Source organism: Xenia sp. Carnegie-2017, unplaced genomic scaffold, assembly GCF_021976095.1.
Source record: "Xenia sp. Carnegie-2017 unplaced genomic scaffold, XeniaSp_v1 HiC_scaffold_14, whole genome shotgun sequence".
Taxonomy (NCBI): domain Eukaryota; kingdom Metazoa; phylum Cnidaria; class Anthozoa; order Malacalcyonacea; family Xeniidae; genus Xenia; species Xenia sp. Carnegie-2017.
Genome location: NW_025813447.1, coordinates 25,324 through 45,393, shown reverse-complemented (window position 1 = coordinate 45,393; position 20,070 = coordinate 25,324). Strand labels below are relative to the sequence as shown.

General features: G+C 34.3%; 1 protein-coding gene across 1 annotated transcript; it reads right to left on the bottom strand.

The window, feature by feature from the left end:
- Positions 1–5,639: 5,639 nt before the first annotated feature.
- On the bottom strand, positions 5,640–19,017 carry LOC124434071 (TNF receptor-associated factor 6-like). Its single transcript, XM_046983933.1, has 5 exons — positions 18,960–19,017; positions 18,174–18,251; positions 16,962–17,250; positions 11,730–11,943; positions 5,640–5,988 (listed from the first exon to the last, which is right to left on the bottom strand). Exons 1-5 carry the CDS (start codon positions 18,972–18,974, stop codon positions 5,640–5,642), a joined length of 945 nt encoding a protein of 314 aa, XP_046839889.1. The 5' UTR covers positions 18,975–19,017.
- Between the last annotated feature and the right edge of the window lie 1,053 nt (positions 19,018–20,070).

The window sequence follows — 20,070 nt, the reverse complement described above, 5'->3', positions numbered from 1 at the left end:
TTAGAAAAGGGGACAATATGTGACATGCCACAACATTTCATGTATGTGAAATACTCAGGTTTAATACCATTCCAGTCAAATTGTCAAAATAAAAAGCTTCATGGATCATAAGACTCAAAATCACAGGTTGTAGTAAACAGCTTCTCATGTAATCAATGTTAGTTTTCTCAAATCTTAAACAATATGTAGTATAACTGTCCAATGATTGAATGATCAATGATCATAAACTGAAAAGCCCCAAACATTTGTTTATGATAAATAAATAATAGTATGGCACCTTATGGCTACAGATTTTTTGTCCATTGAAATATATTTGCAGAAATGTAGGATTTCGCTGCCATATACGGTCACGATTCCCCAAGCATTAAAGAAATCATAGCTAAAAGTCCTTCGGCAACAACAATTTTAGAAGCATCAATCTGCTTACCATACGCCATATCAACATAAATCGCATCACACACTCGCATTAATTGACTTTGATATATTGCATTCATGCATACACTTCACTTGTCCTTTACTTACGATTTTCGATGTAAATTTCTGCTGATAAAACTCAAAACAATGTTGGCTTGCTTTTGAACATCAATGACTGAAATGTCGCTCGCGAGATCGTCTTTGCCAAGCATTTACAATTCATCCATAAATTTTTCACCCTCTTGAAAAAGTTCCCAGTTTCAAAAGCAGCATTCATGTCAACATATGAATTTGTAAAAGATTTCCATAAATTCCATCTGATTGTAGTTTAGTTTCTATCATGCTTCAGAAAATTACTATGAACGATCAAACATTCAATTCAGACAGTGAGCTTGACTATGTTAGTTCAGTTGGCTATCAGTCGAAATCGGTCAAACCAATCACAGTAAGACAAAAATTCAAATGAACCAATTGTAAGATAGCAATTGGACTCCCTTATAGGTCCGGCCACCCCTATTATCGGTCGAGATTATTCCAGACTGTCCTCTGATCTGGCCATTGACCAATAAAATAGCGTTTCTGGCGTTCATAGACTACTTTATAAGTCGAACCAGTCAAGCCACCCCGCTTATCAGTCGGTTATTCCCATTGAGTTCTATAATAACTGGAGCGGCTATCTCAAGCGCGGCCTTAGATATCTGATGACGCCAAAAAAATGGCGGATTTCGTCCGTTGCCGCTGAGATTTACCGAAATTGACCGCTTTTCCGAAAATTTCACAATTTCCCACTCCCTCCTGAGGAAAGAGTGAGGAAAATGTATGTGTGTATTTGGGATTTGGCAAGCAATTTTTTGATGAAAATCACGATAAAAACCTACAATTCCTAACAGCGAGTCAACCTAGCTTTCCAGTTATCGGCTCCTACGAGGATGTATTTATAACTATCGACGAAAGAGCTATATGTCGGCTATACATCTATGAATGCAGATATGCGTCGTTTTCTTACCAGCGTCAAACTTGTTTGATCGATTAAACTCTTTAGTCTATACAAAAAAGTATATCATAGTTCATCTCCACAGTGGTTCACGGGAGAGAATTTAGCTTATTTGTTATCATTGCTATTTTGCTTCTTTTCGTGGAAAGGCAATGGCTTTTTTCGCCACAATTGTAGGATTTTTACTTGTTTCTTTAAAAAAGTAAATATTAAATCTCTGGATATTTACGGATTTTCTGTAATTGAGTTTCATATTAAATTTCAAAAAGACTCAAGTCTGCATAGGTTTGGTAAATGAAAACAAACAATATTGTATAGAAATTACTTTAAGTAACCTTTTTGTGATGTTCTGAAGTTCAACTGCATCAAATACTTTTAAAGTTGTAGCACATTTGATTTTGTTGTATTGATATATAAATTGGGCAAAATGCAAATAATCATCAAAACACTTATGCTTCCAATGGTGTTTATAATTCATTTTTAGTTTTAATACTTCTACCCTTCTTTTTCACTTTGTTTTGTTTTTCCTATATTTTCAATATAAGTGCACAATTTGAATGATTAACACAGTTTTCACTTCAATAATAAATTTCATAAGCAGCTGGTAGTGCATTTTGTTCTCTGAGTATCCACATTTGGTGTTTTCTTCATACATGAATGATGAAATGCATATGGATATGTCATAGCAAGGCAATAAAACCAAATGAATTAAATACCTATAGTGTACTTTTATGCTAGAAGCTTAAAAGCTTTCTAGAAATTATAAAGTTATTGGATTATATTACCTCTATATCATCAATCTCATGAAAAGAAATAAGAAGCAAAATATTTGTAGAAAAGCTTTGAAAAGTGAAAACATTTATTTAAAAAGCAGCAATGATGCATATGATAAATCCATTCTGTACTCTAATAGGTAAATAAGCTCAAACTGTTTCTTAAAGAAATATAAGAAATATATAAGAAATATACAGTACTGTAAGTTTAAAGGTTTCATCACTGAATCTTTAATGCTTCAGTATAGTGCATTAGATATTAGTAACATTTAAACAACACTCAACTAAAATATTTTGATAAAGATATGACATGATTTAAACATTAAGTTATATATAACCCAATGGCTTATACAGTTTGATGCTTCACATCTGCATCGAGTCATCATCAATCTAAGTACAAATGTTTACATAGACACAAACTTTATGGCCTTTCCATTTTATATGTTGTGAATTGACATTTAATTAAGCATCAAAAACACACAACCTTCTTGCCATCTTTTTTTAGTTCATGAACTTTAACTTCAAAGCATTCAAGGCATCATTAGTGAATCCATTGTCTCCATCCATAGAATTTGACCATGATCAAATTAAATAACTCTGGATAAGGCAGACAATAAATCAATTATCTTTACAGCATTATCATTTTTAAGACTCTGCCTGGTCAATAACATCTTCCAGTCATCTTTACTCCTTGGTCTTCCCTGCATGTTGTCAGCAAATAGAACATAACAAGCTCTGCTCCAAATCATGGGTACTGTTGGGGCTGATCATTTCTTTTTGATACTTTTCACAGAGCAAAATGTGTGCAGGGTCTTTTTGCTTTAGGAAACTATTTTGCAAATAAATGGGTAAATTTACGATTTCATGCATTAACAAATGACAGAAAAGTATGCAGAATTTTATAAACAAAAACAGGAAAACATCAGTATATTTGGCGTTCAAGTAAGTCTTAAAAATACGATCTTTAATATGTATTTTATGGCTTTTCAAGTGCATGTATAATTGCTTTTCAATCGTTGACGGACTAACAAAACAAACAACTACCTCACCTGTGAGAAGCGATATGTTCCTTTTTGTGGAAACTACGACATCCAACAATTGAACGATTGAAGTGTTGGCATTATAAAAGAAATGCCAAAAGAATCGTCACAGAATATGGAACTAACGATATCCATATTCTGTGATATCGTGTTTGTTTTTGAAAAATTCTTTATAATTTACTATAGACACCAGGGGGAGGTCGAGAATATTATTTCTCTGCAAAGCGATCATTTCAGCGGAAATACGTCCGTTGGCCGCCATTTTATTGGCGACCTCGCCCCAGTAAAGATAGCCGCTCCAGTTATTATAGAACTCAATGGGTTATTCCAGGTCAATTAAAATTCAACTGATCTGGTTACCAAGGAGATATTCGTTGCATTAGTCATTAGTTTTCAATAATAAATAAAGCTGGATTTTTATCACGAAGTAAATGCGATAATAAAGTAAGAATAATTAATGAATTTTATTTAATATGAATAGGTAATTTTTGAATTTCAAACATCAGTCGCGCGACGGATTTGACATACTCTAGATCCGCCCCTGTTCTTAGTATCTTATTTAAGTTAAAACGAAATAATATTCTGATAAATTTACTGAGAACATAAAAAGAAAATATTTTGAACTAGGAGAGCAAATGAACAAAATTCAAAATACTATGATCATAGTATTTGAATAAATGAATCAAGTTCTACAAAAAATTAATCTGAACTCTGATTCTTTTTCATTACGGACTACAACTGAAAAATAATTAATTATTTAAGAAAAAGAGATGTTTCCTTTATTAGGAGAACCCGAAAGAAGATCATTGCAGGCCCGGGACCGAAGGTAGAGTGTTGCATCTGCTCCAGAGTTCTCACAAACGTCTCAGAGGTTTGCATAAACCATTGAAAACACGAAAAATACCTTTTATTTCTTTGCTTAAATAGAAATAATGCAAAACAAACAAATTTAAAACAAACGTTCACTATTTCCTATAAATATGTATTCATTTTGCAAATTCTCTTTTATTGATCGATTGATTTTGTTGAACTCAAAGCGGTTTGCACAGACGAAACAGGATACTACATGGGTTTTAATTAATCTTTAATTAGTCTTGTTTTCATGCTTTCAATATTTTTCAGACAACGTAAAAACTGGTTTTATAGCACAATCATATAGTTAAAAAGTATCTATGCATATTGGCTGATGTTTAATACAAAAAGTTTTATGATACAGAATAATTTGATGATACTAAATGAAACACAATCCGAAAGTCAATGTCTTGTAAACTCCATATGATATGGACTGCATCAAGACAAGAAAATGGATTGTATAGAATACTGGAATTTGAGTAGGTTGCAACATCATTTTTAGACTGATATAACAGCAAGTTGGATTAATTAAACATGAACGTTTGACGAAGCTAAATTGGAATTTTTTCAACAGCAATTTTCACTACAATGTTCATGTTCGTCCATTTGACCTTAAGTCATGACGTATGTCAGTTTTATTTAATTTGCCTGATGTTTAATCACTGAACGCAGAAGATCAATAATTGGTGGGGTGAATATTCTTATATGTATGAATGTTCCACTTAACTATAGTTTCCATTGAAATATATGGTGATTACGGATTATGCAGGATGAACATAAGAATATGAGCCCCTAGCCCCTCAATTATCAATCTATCGCGATTCTTTTGATAAAATTGTGAAATAGGCTTCGTCTACTTTTTCGGTCTTGTGAGTGTGTTTCGTAATATATATTTGTTTTGCAAATTTTTGGCTAAACTCTGGACTTGATTACAAAGATTAACGCTGACTTTTCAACCACATCTATTAGTCGAAGTGGTTTTCTTTATCAACTATGTGGAGCTATACAAGTTGTATGGAAAAAGCTTATAGTTGCAAAAACGCTGCTAAATTTATTAGCGTGCAAGATTCGCATAATGGTTTGTTGAAAATAGGCAATTGGATTCCCCCTCGTTCTTTTAATGGTTAATTTGTCGTGAATAATAACCGTTTTTTAGAGTGAGAACTATGCTACAGAGAGGAATTTTTAAAAAAGCTTGTCAAAAAAAATGATGCAATAGGAATGATTGTGGCACGCGTTTCAAGCTTATGAAATTTCAGGAAATTTGGCAAATGCAGCTTCCAAATCGCAGTTAATTTTTTGAATATTCTCACTTTAAAAATGGTTATTATTGAATTTTAAATAGCATCATTATTGAATATTATTGAATTAAATATTAACGAGATTGAATTTACTAAAACTAATACATGAGTGCAAAATATAAATGCAAAGTTCCACGCAAGATTTATGTCACGATCTGCTTTCATTTAAAGCCAGATCCTCACTGGCGATTATGTCGCAAATAAAGACCAGACTTTTTAGAGTTAAATGTTTCATAATAATACATCACATACACACCACATTCTATCAGTAATACAACATACTGATTATTGAAATACTTGGACACGAATCAAAGACAGTCATTTTTAGGTACTGTCGGTCTTGTAGCGTTTCGGCCTGAGCAAACTCAACATAACCATAACCCTTGTGATTGCGAGGCGTTGTTGGTCGCTGAAATGCTAGTAGGTTTGGTCTTGTGACTAATGTCTCACTTATGTGACGTTTATAATCACCGTCATCGCTTTGGTCGAGAATGGATAAAGAAATTCGTCCTGAGAAAGGCCATTCAAGCGTATCATCCCACTCAGTTTGCATCATGTGAACAAACAAAGACACGTGAGAACCATAGCCAGTATCTACTCCATTTGGGTTGATTCTTAAACGTCAATAACATGTTTTAGTATGTTGTCAACAACTATAGAGCATGAAGTTTGATTGGTGGTCTAAATCAAAACAGTAGCATGATCAAGAGACCGGTTAGCCGGAATTCGGCTAAGCGTTGAATGACTTGTCAAATTGATCAAATATTTATCATCTAATAAATCTATTTGAGCAATTTCTCACAATAATCAGACTTAATAAATTTAAAAAACATAGTTACAAAACAACAAAAGATAACTGTTCCAATTAATAACAAAAATTATCTCATAGCGCTTAATGAAAGGTTGTAATTTTTATTCTTGAAGTTTCTATTCGTTTCAATGCCTCAAAATCATTTCACGATTCACTGTATCTCGGTTAACCTGGATCATATCAACAGCTCTTGTTTAAAAATGGCCAAAACCAATATGACATAGATCATGCCCAACAAAACAGAAAGGTAGCAGTGCAACTGTGCAAGACAGTGACATGGCTTTGTGACTTAATTCACAAATAATAGTGTAACAAACATATTTTAATGTTTCTGACTTTGATACAGCGAAACGTATACATTTTGATACAAAGAAAAAGTTAAAGCTAAAGTAGACCTTTATTTTTGACAAAGTGAAATAATAAATACGAAGTTCCCATAAAATCACTCATGCCATCAAACTGAAATGTGAGTTTTTTTTTGTATAAAAAATAGGTGTGGTCAGTGGATACTTGTTATTATTATTCACTATGTAAGCAATTTCGCTTTTGATTGGTCAACTCACATTTCAGTTTGATGGCATGAACAATTTTATGGGAACTTCGTATTTATTATTTCACTTGGTCAAAAATAAAGGTCTACTTTAGCTTTAACTTTTTCTTTAAAAAAGCGGCGAAGCTGACTTTGAACAGATTTACAACGTGTTTAAACAAGACGAACTTAAATAACCTGTCTGACAAAAAACAATTTAGCGAAGGTTTGAAAAATGTTTTGTATTGATATGTTTTAATATTTCAGTTAGTTAAAGTGAAAAATAAACAATTATTGAACTCAGCTTTCGCATGATCACAGAATAGAAAGGTAACAAAGGCTCACTCGCGTCGGAACCTTTGATATTCGTGTCCCCCTCTTTTCTGAATCAAAATTCTGAGCGGCCACGCCTTCCAGCAAGATACTTCAGTAAGAACGTAATAGAAATTATACAAGAATTTTACAAATATATCAATTTTGTGGAGAATAACAATTTATTACAGATATGAATGACAGCATTTTAAGTAACCAGCCAGGGACCAAATTCACAATTATTGTAAAGACATTAAGAATAACTTTTGTTCACAAGGTCCTGACTCCTGACAATGCAATCTAGTTACATATTCTGAAACAATGCAAGATTTATAAAAAACAAGCTGCAGTTAACGTTTCTTATTGTTTGACAAAATATATTTATCATGTTCCCAAAAAGTCATAAGTTATCTTGTATGGTGTTTTGGAAATAATTTCAAATCTGACCTTGTTAGCTTGCGGTTAAAACAGTTTATTTCTGAACAGTGTGTTGTTGTCACTCCTTTAATCTTTAATTATTTTTGTCATTTGTACCTTTTAAGATGGTTACACTCAAAACATATGTTGGCTTTCAAATTTGGTTTTACTTAACAATCTTTCTGCCTAATTCTCAATGACAACAAGCACTTTTTACTAAAAAATATTTGCAACTTGCATTCAGCAATTAGTGTCAAGGACATGGATCAACATTGTTTTGTGGTTGATGAAATGGGATTTTGGATTTTCATTGCCTTTTACATAAAACTTAATCACTCAAGAGTAATGAAAAATATCGATATTTATTTGAACAATATCAAAATAACTTCTATTAATTACACATTTGTCATAACATCAACTGAATTGTAAACAGCATTTTCAAGTTGTCTTTTGCAAATGAAATTGCAGATATCTAGCACCATGCTTTATTCCTAATCCAAGATTTAAGAAATAAAATCCAGTGGAAATATTATTTAGCTATTTATTTTGTACGAAAAAAGATTTTTACCCATCTCCTTCCCAAGATGAACACTCCTTGTTAAAATTTCGGCAAACGTTTGGTTTGAACGTGAATTATTAGCAAAAACAACATTCTCTTGCAACACAACTCCATATTTATTTTGTGAAAGTATCTTGCTCGAGTTAGGCAGAAGTAGCGCATGCGCATTGGAAAAATGCACCACAATTTTGGCTGAGTGGGATAACAGATTACGTTATCTATTCTGTGGCATGATTTCAAGAACTATTCAGACGGTTAGTTCTTGATATCATGCTCAACCTCATCCAATAATAGACCGTATGAGTAATGACGTCAAAAGTGCGATGCTCGCAGAGCATTGTGATCTTGGTAGTCACGCGAAAGCACAGTATAGAAACAAACAGTAGTCTCACTCAGTTGTGCAACTTGGTGCTGTATATTACTGGCTGTGGATAGCCACCTCAGCGCTTCTGTTGGCCAAAAAAAAGCAATTGACTGGCTGCCACTATGCTGAACACATGCCTATAATAAGATATGCGCTACACAAAAAATTTCAATAGTGTGGGACTACTGTTTGTTTTTATACTGTGGCGAAAGTAAATATTACAATATGGTTATACTATTTACAGTAAGTCTGTGTCTGTTTATCGTTTTGTTTCACATACTTTTAATCTGAATAAAGAAACTAAATCTATTATATACTCTTGCACGGGTTATCAGAGATTCGGCTGTCATAAAAAAAGGCAAAAGTCCAGTTTCTGTGCCAATTTCGGCCGAGCAAAGTGGTGAGTACGGTGATTTGACTTGCTGCATTCCTAAACCAACAAACTTCACCCTCAACGCGATTTTTATTATTTTCCAAAATTTAAAGACATAAAATACACAGATCTAAGAAAGGTAGGTGTATATTTCATATCGTAGAAGTATTTTTTTTCAAACGCCTGGGCGTATAGTAGGGTGTCATTTTTTTCCTTGGGAAAAATTCTTCTACGAAACCATAATTACCTATTCCATACATCGATCTGTGCATTATACACGTTTCATGGTCAGAAAATAAAGAAAAAGCTCGGGATGGATTTTGCTCTCGTAGGAACGCAGCAAGTGAAACCATCGTAATCTTCACTTTGTTTGGCCGTAATCGGCATTGAAACTGGTCTTTTGCTGTTTTTTATAACAGCCGAATTCCTGAAGATCTGTGCAACAATTTATAAGAGAATTAAGGTGTTTGTTTGAATTAAAAGCATCTAATACACGTCGTGAAACAGCGGTAGACTAGCTGTCAAGCCATATTGTAATATTTTCGCTCGCGTGCATGACTAGTAAGACCACAATGCACAACGCGCTTCGGCTATTCGACGTCATTACGCATAAGGTCTATTATAATATTCTGCGCAGTAGAATTAATTACGCAGTAATGGACATGGAAACTTTTTTATAAAGAGTATATGAGATTTTGCTCGTGTAAGGTGTCATCTAAAAGTTAGTCGGGGAAAAATTAGCTATTAAAGACGAACGCAAAATTAGAAAAAATTAGCATTATTATTGGATAATTCAATACAACATTAACTGGTTCAGCAAAACAAGACTTAAATTTATTGGTCTTTTCGGATAGCGCTAACACAAAAATCAGCGGAGATGTCCTTCTGCATATTAGTTATTGAGCTTTCATTACGGAAGATGAATATCATACATCTTTAAAACATTGATCAGGGTCATATCCTGCTCAATAATTGGGGGGAGGGAGTTATTTCCATATGCGGATGTTACAAGCAGAAAACAATAGATTTCAAATGATATTGATGTAGCAGGTCATGAATATTTGCACATTGGCCCAACAATTATAGAACTACTTTCCTGACTTCTATTTTTTCTTAGTTGAAACACGACTTTTCTACATTATTGAAAATCTCTTTTATGAATGCTTGGTTACAGGATCAACAACAAAAAATGAGCAAACCGATCTCGTACATTTCATCACATATCTACAAGATGTCCAAAAGAAAGAACACTCTATTGAAATGAGTATTTTTGTTGTGTAGACATTACGTCATTCACTCAATACACGCAGGTTTTTCAGTACACGGTCGTCAAACGAACGTAAATTGAGGGGGGATCTTATTCATTATGTTCTTCTATGACATGACGATTTCTTCAAAAACGGCAAATTTTTTGAAAAGAAATTAGCCAGGCATATAACAGAAGAATATATGAATATGGTCCCACAACTAACGTATGATTGTAGCGCTTGCAAATCATTCAATGACCTCGTGACAAAAATTCCTATTAAGTGAAAATTTATTGAACAAATTACATTGCGCAGGCATAACAGCACTTTCTTATTATGCCCAAAGTCTTTTTAAACAAAAATACAAAAGACTCGCTTAGATAGGTGCCAAACTTATAAAACGTCCACTTCTTAGTATACTGTCAACTATGAAAAAGTTTTGATGAACGTTCTAAATTAAAAGTAGGATTTAACGAAGCGTTAAAAGATTTTAGAAAAGTGAAAAGATTTAGTATTTATCATTCAAAAAATCTACTTGAGCAATACAGTTTGGACTGTAGAAACACATACAACGTTCAAGAAGATATTTACTAATTTAAACTATTGGATAATGAAAACAAAAATTAGACACCACACTCGGGATCGCAAAAATTATCAAGCCCCGCACATAGCAAGGGGAAAAATATTAAGCGTTGCACTTAGCAGCTTGTCCAGTCTTGATGAATCAGTACAACCATCTAAGTGACACAATATTCGTTGACACTAAACATCATGAAAACGGTTTATATCATATCGTTTTTTTTGAAACAAAAATATTTAAGATGAATATTAAGGTAAAATTACTTTTGAAGCGCATCTCCCGGTGAAGAGCCGCTCCAATTAGGACGGAGAAAATCCTATAAGCACCTCGGCACTAAAACAGGTAATTACAGTAACGCAACGTTTTTGGATCGATCTGCGTTCTACTCCTCAAAATTAGTTGAATCCCGCTCCATCCGAGCGACCTAATCACATATAATAAGCCCAGTGATATTAGAATGACTAAGGCACCAGGTTTAAAAAGTGGCTTTAAAATTGAAGCCAAAAGTCAGGTCATATAATTGCGTGTATTACTCACTTTACTATTCTTTTGTGTAATGACTCGGGAAAAAGAATAAAATATGTAAAAATATGATTTTGTTAAACAAAAGTACAATAAAGCGCGATCAATATACCTCTGACGTAAGCCGTATGGAAAGGAGCAAATACTGGGCTTCAATTTCGGTAACGATATTTTGTATCAAATTTAGTACACATATCAGTGAGTCATTATTTCAGTCAGTTCATTATAGGGTTTGTCAAATTTTCTAACTATTAAAACACAACGACGTCTATTCGTAAGACTAAATTTGCTCAAATTCCATTACACTCAGAAATAAAGTCAGGTCATTTTAGTGGTTAGAAAACGCAACAAATTCTAGTCAACTGGCTGGAATAAAGGCTGACGCTATAGGCACTTATATCAGTATTTGAAAAAGGATAGCAACGACTACAGTCAAAACAAAACGGATGTTACGTAGCTCGTTTCTACTGTTGTTGTACAGATATGAGTATTGAAGAAATTCCACCTATTAAAGAAAATCCTTCGTGTAAAGTAAACTCAAGTGTCTGGGAAAATTAGTAGAGGCCAAGAGCATTTTAAATTATAAACTCTAAAGCCCGAAGAAAATGGGAAAAGTTGCGTAAATTAATTTTTAAATATACCTCAAGCACAATTTGTATCCATAGAAGCTGGTGTAAAAAGGAGGACTGTGTAAAGCTGTCACAACGTTTTCTCTTGCATTTTCCCGATGGCGAGGGTAGTTCGTGATCCTCCAAAGATAGACGCCATTACACATCCGTGCTTCCAAATCAACTATCGTGTTCTTAACACTAGTCAAACCTGCTTCATTTTCTCTATGCTGTCTGTCAACACGTGCTTGAAGTAAAATGGTATATTAATAAGAAAAAATCGAATAAATATAATGAAGAATGGTGACTAATTCTCATGCAGGACATCGTTATTGTGAAAAGATACGCGACTGAAAAATATTGTTGCTTATTTTGAAAAATAAGAACAGAAAAACCTATCAAACTAATATACTCTTATATGTTTTTTAAATCAACGATTAATGAAGGTTGGATATCAAGCATATTTTTATACACACAAACAATATGTAGGATGGACGGAGAATTAAAAACATTCAAACACGGCTTTTTTAGAATTAGCTTTCAAAACATGAATTTTCCACGTTCCCTCTTTTGTTGTACCTCTGGGAACCACTAAACAGTAAGGAAAATGTCGCAAAACTCATAAGCACGTAAGATTTGCAAAAACCTTTGGTGTAAGTAGGTTGTTAGGATATTCATCCTGCTATGTAAATTTTAGATCATTAACATTTTTCATTTCTTTAGAAATCTATTGTTTTTATAGTGAGTGAACACAGAAAAATTTACAAGCCAGGACCAAATTTGCGGGCTGTCTACGCCACTGCTTTTAGCAGTGTTCGTATTTTTGTTCAGAAACGTCTTGCAAACGATGAATTGTTGACTCGTTCGCCAAAGAAAATCTACTTAACACTTACGCCAGCCATCGTAATTGTTTGTATACAATAATGTAACTTTTCCGCCTTTGAAATGTTTTATTTTGATTGGCTCTTATAAAGAGAATTTGAAAATCGGTTATGAATAAATTATAGAGGAAAAATTAAATGTTTGTCTTTTTTCGCATTATTGTTATTTTATAAAAGAAAGAAAAGATGTTTTCGTGTTTGCACTGGTTTATGCAAACCTCGTTTGTGAAAACTCTCGACCTTCGGTCTCGGGCTGCACTGATCTGCTCTCAAGTTCTCCCAAAGGTCTTTTCAGTTTGCATAAGACTGTGCAAACACAGTAAACATCATTTATTTCTTAAAAGAAAAACACAAAATAATATGCAATTTGGATGCCTAGCGTTCGCGTACGGTTTGGTTTCAGACACCTTTTCACCTTGAACAATATGTGCCATATTTCAACCTTGTGTGGTTCAATTGCTTTTTATTTCAATAGATTTTGTGCGAAAGCTGTATCGAAAGTGCTTCTAAACAACGAAATTCTTATCCTAAAATTAGTATTTGTAACAAATCCACAATCGCAGTCCAACTACCTCATTCCTCTAAAAGTTTTCACAAATCTTGTGCGCTGATGATTTTCCCGACATTTTCCAAACTGTTCACTTGTTTATACCCCTCGTAGAAAGAATTAACTTTATTAGAATGGGTTACCCTTCAAGCAACAAACCTAAATCTTTCTAGAAAGTTACCTATTTTACGCAGAGAAATGGTGGCTTGGTAGACTGCGGCATAAAAAAAGCTTCATAAGATGCAGCGCTTATTTGATGGTGACGTAGAACAATTATTATAGCTATAAGACGAGACTTTATGTAAGTCACTTTCATCTTGTTCTACACGTACAGTTAACTTAAGCCCCGTTTACACGACAACTGTTTTGGGCACGGCACGACTAAATTTTGGCACGCGGGCCACAAATACTGGCACGGCACTCTTAAATTTTGACGTGTAAACGGCTACGTAGACGGCCCGCGTGCCAAAACATTTTGGCGGGCCGAGACCTTCTCCAGAGGTAGTCTCGGCACGCCAAAAACATGGCACGCGGGCCCAAATTTTTTACGCACGCGCATTATGAAGAAAGATGGCGGCTAAAACAAGAGGAAAGCAATGGTCGGACGAAGCAACACATTGTTTAATATCATTGTGGGCAGAGGAAACTATTCAAGTATCATTGGATGCATGCGAAAGTGCGCGGGCAACGTCTAATGTGTATAAAATATTGCTGGTGAGTCATTAAAATAGCTGTTCATTTATAATGTTTTTAATAAATATTAAAATATAAAGTGTGTGAATATGGAGACAAATACATAAATGCACAAACCATGCTGCAGTCTTAATGAAATATTAACATAGCATTTTCTGCCAGACGTTTTGAAACTGGATATACATGCATTCAGCTTATTAATTGGATATCACGATTCAATTCATTCAGCTTTATCATTAAATTTATATATGCCAAAGGATGCAATGATCGAATGAATTTTCAATCTTGCAGAAGTTATAATTGCCTATCCACTGCCTTCACTTGAACTAAAGTTTGAACGCAGTTGTTATTATTTATATGCCAATAATATAAAGCAATATATTATTCTGTGTTGTTTTACAGTCTCAGTTGGAAGAAAATGGATATAAAGGGTTTACCTTAAAGGAATTGATAAATAAAATAAAGAAATTACGCCAGAGATATAGGAAAAAAAGAAAAAGCAATGTAGAGAAAAGCTTAGAGGTTATATTTGCAAAATTTGAACAGTCGTCAGCAGCTGAATTTGAAAGGTATTGAGCAAATCATGTACGAGTCTCAATATGAAACGCATATGTGCTGAGTAGGGATTTATTTACAGATTAATGCAAGGAATGAGGTACTGTATATTTCGATCGTGCATGAATATGTGTGTTGACATGTTGGCACCTCTGTGACTTTAGTTGACAAATGCAAAATTGTTAGAAAATGGTCTTGCTAAATTTAATATTTTAGGGAAAAAACCGAAAAATTACAAAATGATGATCGCATATGAAATTTTCTCACGCATTTAAATATTACGACATTTTTGTTACTGTCATTGTAAATTGTCTTTAGGTATCAGAAGTTTGAACAGGATCGCATTGATAGAGAAAATGAATTTCGATTAAAACAAATTCAGCTTGAAAATGAGAGAAGAAGAGAGGAACGAGCACATGAGCTAAATATGATGCATATGATGTTATAATCACCAGCTAAACAGCCTTCTGCTCCGATAAATGGTTACAAACAACATAATTATCATATTGGGTACAGTGTTGATCAATTTGGTTCACAAGTATATCCACGTGACAGCAGCGTTCAAAGTGATTCAAACACAGAAAAAACCTTTTTGCAATTGTAATACTTTGTTATCATTTAAACTGCTGATATTTCTTCATTATATTCGTTTTCTTTACCAGCTTTTCACTGAACAGGAGTTAATGAAATATTTAAAACATGTCCACCTGTTCAGTGAAAAGCAGGTAAAGAAAACATGTTTTAAATATTTCAGTAACTGCTTTTTAACAGGTTATGTCAGTCGTTTAACGATAACAAAATGCAGGGTCTTTACAACTTACAAGTGTCTTTCAAATTTAATTTTATTTGTTATTTCAATATTAACCTCATTCAAATGATTTTGGTAACAACATTTTGTGGAATTGTTGAATTCATGTAACGTTAAATTTCAAACGAATATTAAAGAACTGTTTAAGAAAAATAGTTTGATAAAGCAGCACGAATATCGTGAGCATCTTCTGGTTCTATTTCATCAATTGGCACCACAACAAAAGCATCATCAACAATTTCTACCGAATCCCAGTCGGGCATGAATTCGTTCTTCTGAAGTTCACATATGTTATGTAAAATGCATGATGCATGAATAATATCGACTGAAGAAGCTACTTCCATATCTAGCCTTTTACTAAATCTTGCATAGCGTCCTTTCCATCTCCCAAATGTGTTTTCCACGGTCATTCTTGCACGACTAAGATGGTAGTTAAACTTCTTCTGTTCCTCAGTAGCCCCATTTTTAGGATACCCCTTTATCAACCACGACAAGAGAGGGTAAGCTGGGTCACCTAGGAGAAACGGTGCTATTTCCACTCCGCTAATTTCCTTCACAATGTCGGGAGGGAAAAGACGTTTCTTATTTCCATTTGAGAAAAGTGTAGAGTTAGAAAGAATTCGCGCATCATGGACGCTACCAGGCCATCCTATAACCACATCCAGGAACATGTAATTACAGTCAGCGACCGCTTGCATCACGATACTGTGAAAACCTCTACGATTCACGTACTCTATGTTGCTATTAGCTGGTGCTAATATTGGTATGTGCGTGCCATCTATTGCACCAGCACACATAGGAAAACCCCACTGCTCTTCGTAACCTTGCAAAACTTGAAAGAGGTCGTCTCCCTTAGGAAAAGTGATTGCTTTGGGAAAGTGCTTTATTATTGCACAGCTTACTTCTTTAATGCACTGACACACTAATGAACGCGAGACGCCAAAAAAGATTAGCAACAGTTCGATACTCTGCTGTACACGATAAATAATACAACGTTATGGCCAGGCGTCGTTTTTCAGAAACTGGATTACGCATGGGAGTAATTTTACGATCTATTTCTTGACGAACCCTGTTTAATATAAATTCAAACGTGCTTTTTGTCACGCGAAAATTTGCGTACCACAGTTCATCGTTGTAGAGTTCATCGACCATATCAAACCAAACTAGTGAACGTGGATGCATCCACAACAACCTTTCTCGTGGTTTATGCAAATAGGCCAGTACTGCTTTGATTAAGGCAAATCGACGCTTATTTCTCTTAAGACATGATACTCCTGAAGAAACGCAGCTTCTAAACCTCGTTTGAACGGTTTGCTGTTGTTTTCGGAAGTGCATATACCAAGCTAAAGCTATCTTTACCTTATCATTATGTAAGTTCGCCATGTTTGAAGTTTCGAATAATCCGCCAAATTTAATTTTTTTTGTCATCCGCCGACACTTATTTCTTGGGGCTCATACTTTATGCGGGCCGTTTTTATAAATCAGGCGTGCCTATTAAAAAAATGGCCCGCTTAAAAAACTGACGTGTAAACAAAGCGGACCTAATAAAAGACAGTGGCCCGCGTGCCAAAATTTAGTCGTGCCGTGCCCAAAACAGTTGTCGTGTAAACGGGGCTTTAAATGCAGGGATCATTCCCAATTTCGGTGAATAACCACAATAGCGTGTCGAGCTTTAAAGGTAATTAAAACGCAAGGTAAGATAAATTACATTAAACTTGCATTTCCAATCAATTAAGCTAATCTAATTTATTTTTCCAAAGCTGCACCCACTAATAAATTACCGGTAAGATCTCGAAAAGATGGTTCAATTTGTTCAGTTCTCAACATCAACGCGTTAATTTGATCGTTATTTCTTTTGACAAGGCGGTTGAACTCCTCTAAGTTTCTATCGACCGTATCTGCAGCATTGCTGCTGCTCGCGCCAGCACTCGTACTGGCTTCTGTTCTAGAGGCTGGTCGATTCCTTTCGCGGCCATTTGCAGACAATAAACTAGCCAAGGCAACATTCATCATAGATAAATGCTCCTTCATGTCACTGTTTAGATGGTGTTGCACTTGATGTCTTTGACCCTGTAGAGACAGTCAAGACACGTTTACATATGCTCAGATACTTTGGTCAATTTTTTAATGCGAGTCAAAATACTTTATATTAAACCTTGTGTTTACGAGAAAATATTTTTTCGTCTTTTCTTACTATAGATGCAAGGGCTAATAATATGTTTGCAAGTGATTGAGTCAGTGCTATAATTAAAGCAGAAAAAGTACCATGTATAGCATGACAACTATATATAAAAGATAAAAGTTTCTTCGGATTTAAAGTGAGTTTTATTGAGCTTTCGACTCGTTGCTTCGAGTCGCTCAATAAACTTTCTATCTTTATATATTAAATGCCTGGATTACAAATTTTCAAACTTATGACAACTATGTATGAAAGTGAAAATGGCGACTCGAAAGACAGGTCATTGTGGAACAATGAGGTTAAGGTAAAAATATGGCTTAATCGAAAACCGCCTTCTCAACAACATTTTTAACAGCTACGCAAAACTTGCTCGTTATTCCTTGAGTAAATATGGATGTTGCATATTATATCCTAAATTTCATCTTTGTCCATTCACATATGTAGTATGAAAAGCTTAGTAAACATAAAACGTATTCTTAATCCTCTTATGGGCAAATAAATTGCTCTTTAAGATGTCTACATAAAATGTAATGTTGCCACATAAATATTTCAAAACATCTTTTTCATAAATATATTTATTAGTGATTAAATGAATTTTCATGGGATGGTACTAAAGCGAGGCTCCATTGTTGTCCTGAAAATAAAATCATTGTCAATAAAAAACATGATCTAAACACCTTCTTCTGACCTCCACATTCTGGAGCAGAAATTAATCTTTAAGTACCACAATTTTTGTGAAATTTTGAGAAATAGACTAATTATTTTAAGCAAAACATTTCTTTTCCGGCAGCTACTTTCCTCAGTCGACACTTACCGACCACTTGCATCCAATATTTCGATATTCACAAAAAATGTTTGCTTTCGGACATTCCTTCTCGTGACCAGAATTCAACTATAATTTAACAAAGAATATAAACACATTGTAACACAAACTAAGTGAGCAAGACTTCCAGTTACAGGCAGGCGTTCTAGTAATTTTAATTTAATTATTTAATTTACGAGGTAAGACACAACCACATTCATCTCAGTTTGGACGCCAACATCCTATGCCACTTAAATGAATGAATGAATGAATGAATGAAATCTTTATTTAAAAAGGGTAGCTCTGTCAGGTGCTAAATGCACTTGTTATCAATAGAGGCCCTACGATATATCTTAGGGCCTCTATATCGGACTTATATCGGACATATGACATAGCAACTTTAATTTACATATTTCCATTTTGCCAGGCGTTCATCAAATGATTGCGCAGAATCACAATTCTAAAAAAGGTGCAACTTTTGCAAATTGTTATCTTGTGAGACAATTTAGACTTTGTAGAAGCTTTGCCTAGTTCAGTTTTAAGTGACAATGTCATTGACTAAATCCCTTTATACATTTTGCAATTGATTGCTATTCATATAATTCGAGTTTAACGCTTTACGATATCCTTATCTATACATAAGTCTCTAAATCATTTGAAGTGAATGATCAATAACAAAGAATACTTTTCTTTCAATTAGTTACTTTCTGCCATGCACGTCGCACTGACGTGTGTAGTATATATTATGTCATGTTCTACAATAAGTTGTCAATTGTTAATATATATACCACAACATACTTTTTCTCGAAGCATCTTTTTCTTACAATTTGGGCAAGTGACCTTTACTTTTTGGCAATTCCCAAGGTGATCCTGAAATAGCAAAACACAAAACTGGAGTGAAACTAATTTTTGGTTCATGAATTTACCTCGGAATATACTAACATAAGAGCGAGAAAATTTTGACTACTGAAAATTTGTAAAATCGGATGTTTGAAAATATGAGTACATTTTACGAAAGTTAAGCCTTATGGCAAATATAATAACTGCGAAAATAATAAGTGTCAGTAAAGCCCGTTTTCCACTCATAATTTCGCTCGTCGCTGGCGAATTAATTTCGTAGCAAATTAAATTCCCGCGCGAAAATTTCAATCTCCACTGCTTAGCGAAATTTCATTGTCAACTGCTTTAAAACAACATGGCGAGCATTTGGTTTTCGAATGCCACAGAAAGGGATTTTTATTTTGTTGCGGTAAGACAAAGACTTCGGAGGCATTTACGTCGCCATAAGTATAAAAACGTTTTTGGGTTAAAAACGTTTGCCAAACGTAAACAAAAAGACGAATTTCACCTCTTAGTCAAGGATCTGTTATTGGCAGATCACGAATATTTCTTTACCTACTTTAGGATGACTCCTCAAAAGTATGAGGAACTTTTAACATTAATTGCACCTCATATAACAAAATCATCTAAAAGACGGGAGGCCATTGAACCAAGTGAAAGACTTAGTGCCACATTGCGGTATTTAGCAACGGGTGATGCTCAACAAACTATTGCCATAAGTTATCGAATAAGCAGGGGCGGATCTAGGATTTTTCAAACATCAGTCATAAAACATCGGAGGCACCCCGCCGCCGGGGGGGTCTGAGGCATTCTCCCCTGAGAAATTTTGAATTTCAGAACCTCTAAAATGCCATTTTCAGCGTTTTAGAGCAATACAAGATGTATTTGTGGGCATCGTTTTTCGGTAAAACAACACATTTGCTTACGTTTTTAAAAAATGAAGTGAACAATACTTGAATGTTTTGCCAAATATTTAGGCTCATTATCATGCCAAATATATGGCTCATTAGCATGTCTAGGAACGTTAAATTTATTTTACAATAATGCTATTCAAAACAGATATAGTCTT

Excerpts from the sequence above, each read along its gene's own strand:
- LOC124434071 (XM_046983933.1), bottom strand. Across the intron at positions 17,251-18,173 it reads ATATTGGATGCAAGTGGTCG|GGTCAAAGACATCAAGTGCA; the intron begins GTAAGTGTCGAC and ends CTGTCTCTACAG. Across the intron at positions 5,989-11,729 it reads GGATACAAATTGTGCTTGAG|AATCAACCCAAATGGAGTAG; the intron begins GTATATTTAAAA and ends TTGACGTTTAAG.